The sequence below is a fragment of the Scyliorhinus canicula genome, chromosome 16, assembly GCF_902713615.1.
Source record: "Scyliorhinus canicula chromosome 16, sScyCan1.1, whole genome shotgun sequence".
In the NCBI taxonomy this organism is placed as follows: Eukaryota; Metazoa; Chordata; class Chondrichthyes; order Carcharhiniformes; family Scyliorhinidae; genus Scyliorhinus; species Scyliorhinus canicula.
This window is the reverse complement of record NC_052161.1, coordinates 87,096,067-87,099,804: the sequence shown is the minus strand read 5'-3', so window position 1 is coordinate 87,099,804 and position 3,738 is coordinate 87,096,067. Positions and strand designations below refer to the sequence as shown.

Here is a 3,738-nt window from a genome sequence, read left to right as displayed (position 1 = left end):
CCCCTCCCCTAAACTCCTCCCTCTGTAACCCCTCCCCTAAACCCCTCCCTCTTTAACCCCTCCCCGAAATTCCTCCCTCTGTAACCACTCCCCCCATAACCCCTCTCCTAAACTCCTCCCTTTGTAACCCCTCCCCTAAACTCCTCCCTTTGTAACCCCTCCCCTAAACTCCTCCCCATATAACCCCTCCCTAAAACTCCCTCTGTAACCCATCCCCTAAACTCCTCCCTCTGTAACCCCTCCCCCTAAAGTTCTCCCTCTATAACCCCTCCCTCTGTAATCTCTCGCCCTAGATTCTTCCCACTATAACCCCTCCCATAAACTCCTCCCTCTGTAACTCCTCCACCAAAGTCACCCCTCTGTAACCCCTCCCCCTAAACCCCTTGCTCTGCGACCCCTCCCCAAACCACCTGCTTCAGTAACCACTCCCGTAAACCCCTCCCCTAAACTCCTCCCTCTGTAAGCCCTCCCCTAAACTACTCCCACTGTAAGCTCTCCCCGCAACTCCTCCCTCCGTAACCCCTCCCTGTGTAACTCCTCCCATCAACCCCTCCCCTAAACTCCCTCTGTAACCCTTCCCCCAAACTCCTCCTTATGTAACCCCTCCCCTAAACTCCTCCCTCTGTAACCCATCCCACTAAGCCCCTCCCTCTGTAACCCCTACCCCTATACTCCTTCCTCTAATGCCTCCACTAAACTCCTCCCTCTGTAACTCCTCCACCAAAGTCACACCTCTGTAACCCCTACCCTAAACCCTTGCTCTGCGACCCCTCCCCTAACCACCTGCTTCAGTAACCCCTCCCCTAAACTCCTCCCTCTGTAACCCCTCCCCTAAGCTCCTCCCAAAGTAACCCCTCCCCTAAGCTCCTCCCTCTGTAACACCTCCCTCTGTAACTTCTCCCCCGAGATTCCTCCCACTGTAACCCCTCCCCATAACTCCTCCCACTGTAACCCCTCCCATAAACTCCTCCCTCTGTAACTCCTCCACCTAAAGTCTCCCCCTCTGTAATCCCTCCCCCGAAACTCCTTGCTCTGCCACCCCTCCCCTAACCATCTGCTGTAACCCCTCCCCTAAACACCTCCCTCTGTAACCCCTCCCCAAATCTCCTCCCTCTGTAACGTCTCCCCTAGACTCCTCCCACTGTAACCCTTCCCCTAAACTCCTCCCTCTGTAAAGTCTCCCCTAAACTCCTCACTCTGAAACCCCTCCCCATAACACCTCTCCTAAACTCCTCCCTCTGCAACCCCTCCCCTAAACTCCTCCATCTGCAACCCCTCCCCTAAACTCCTCCCTCTGTAACGTCTCCCCAGACTCCTCCCACTATAAACCCTCCCTCTGTAACGTCTCCCCTAAACTCCTCCCTCTGCAACCCCTCCCCAGAACACCTCTCCTAAACTCCTCCCTCTGCAACCCCTCCCCTAAACTTCTCCCACTGTAACCCCTCCCCACACCTCTCCTCAACTCCTCCCCTGAACTCCTCCCACTGTAACACCTCCCCTAAACTCCTCCCTGTGTAATCCCTCCCACTAAACTCCTAGCTCTGCGACCCCTCCCCTAACCACCTTCTTCAGTAACATCCCCTAACTTCCTCCTTCTGTCACCCCTCTCCAAAACACCTCCCTCTGTAATCCATCCCCCTAAACTTTGGGGCAGCAGGGTAGCATGGTGGTTAGCATAAATGCTTCACAGCTCCAGGGTCCCAGGTTCGATTCCCGGCTGGGTCACTGTCTGTGTGGAGTCTGCACGTCCTCCCCCTGTGTGCGTGGGTTTCCTCCGGGTGCTCCGGTTTCCTCCCACAGTCCAAAGATGTGCGGGTTAGGTGGATTGGCCATGCTAAATTGCCCGTAGTGTCCTAATAAAAGTAAGGTTAAGGGGGGGGGTTATTGGGTTACGGGTATAGGGTGGATACGCGGGTTTGAGTAGGGTGATCATGGCTCGGCACAACATTGAGGGCCGAAGGGCCTGTTCTGTGCTGTACTGTTCTATGTTCTATGTTCTAAACTCATTGCTCAGCGACCCCTCCCCTAACCACCTCCTTCAGTAACCCCTCTCCTGAACTCCTCCCTCTGTAACCCCTCCCCTATAACCTCTCCCCTAAATGCCTCTCTGTAACCCCTCCCCCTATAACCCCACCCCTAAATGCCTCTCTGTAACCCCTCCCCCTATAACCCCACCCCTAAACTCCTCCCTTTGTAACCCCTCCCCTAAACTCCTCCCTTTGTAACCCCTCCCCTAAACTCCTCCCCATATAACCCCTCCCTAAAACTCCCTCTGTAACCCCTCCCCTAAATTCCTCCTTCTATAACCCCTCCCTCTAAAGTTATAGAACATAGAACAGTACAGCACAGAACAGGCCCTTCGGCCCTCAATGTTGTGCCGAGCCATGATCACCCTACTCAAACCCACGTATCCACCCTATACCCGTAACCCAACAACCCCCCCCCCATTAACCTTACTTTTTTTAGGACACTACGGGCAATTTAGCATGGCCAATCCACCTAACCCGCACATCTTTGGACTGTGGGAGGAAACCGGAGCACCCGGAGGAAACCCACGCACACAGGGGGAGGACGTGCAGACTCCACACAGACAGTGACCCAGCCGGGAATCGAACCTGGGACCCTGGAGCTGTGAAGCATTTATGCTAACCACCATGCTACCCTGCTACCCTCTATAACCCCTCCCTCTGTAATCTCTCCCCCTAGATTCCTCCCACTGTAACCCCTCCCCTAAACTCCTCCACCAAAGTCACCCCTCTGTAACCCCTCCCCCTAAACCCCTTGCTCTGCGACCCCTCCCCTAACCACCTGCTTCAGTAACCCCACCCCTAAACCCCTCCCTCTGTAACCCTGCCCCTAAACCCCTCCCTCTTTAACCCCTCCCCGAACTTCCTCCCTCTGTAACCCCTTCCCCGAAACCCCTCCCCTAAACTCCTCCCTCTATAACCCCCTCCCCGAAATTCCTCCCTATAACCCCACCCCTAAACACCTCCTTCTGTAACCCCACCCCTAAACCCCTCCCTCTGTAACCCCTCCCTCTATAACCCCTCCCCGAAACTCCTCCCTCTATAACCCCCTCCCCTAAACACCTCCTTCTGTAACCCTTCCCCTAAACTTCTCCCTCTATAACCCCCTCCCTATAACCCCTCCCCTAAACATCTCCTTCTGTAACCCTTCCCCTAAACTTCTCCCTCTGTAACACCTCCCCTAAACTCCTCCCTCTATAACCCCTCCCCGAAACTCCTCCCTCTGTAACCCCTCCCCTAAACTCCTCCCTCTGTAACCCCTCCCCGAAACTCCTCCCTCTGTAACCCCTCCCCTAAACTCCTCCCTCTGTAACCCCTCCCCTAAACTCCTCCCTCTATAACCCCGGCCCTTAAACATCTCCCTCTGTGACCCCTCCCTGACCTGTGACCCCGGTTGGAGGCCCGGGGAGGGATCCGGTAAACCTTCACATCCGCCTTGACGCACAAAACCGACTCGCGCTCGGCCGCCATTTTCCTCCCCTCCCTGCACTCAGCCGTGCCGCCTGAGGAAGGCTTCACTTCCGACAAGCAGGCCGTACTTCTGGTGGTCTGGGAGGACAGGCCTGGCGGACTTCCGGTGTCGGCATTCATTATTTCCGGTAACAGCCGCTTCACTTCCGGGCACCCGAACCGGGTCGCTTCGCGGCGCCTTCAGGCTTGAGTTCCGTTGTCTAGGCCGCGCTTCCGGTGAACATCCACACACACACACTTC

General features: G+C 55.9%; 1 protein-coding gene across 1 annotated transcript in view; it reads right to left on the bottom strand.

Moving 5' to 3' along the window:
* The window catches only part of LOC119951012 (rootletin-like), a 71,795-nt gene extending 68,298 nt beyond the window's left edge, over window positions 1-3,497 (bottom strand). Inside the window, exon 1 of the mRNA XM_038774045.1 lies at window positions 3,409-3,497. Within this exon, the coding sequence (XP_038629973.1) occupies window positions 3,409-3,497 (89 nt within the window). The remainder of the gene's footprint in view (window positions 1-3,408) is intronic.
* Window positions 3,498-3,738: the final 241 nt, after the last annotated feature.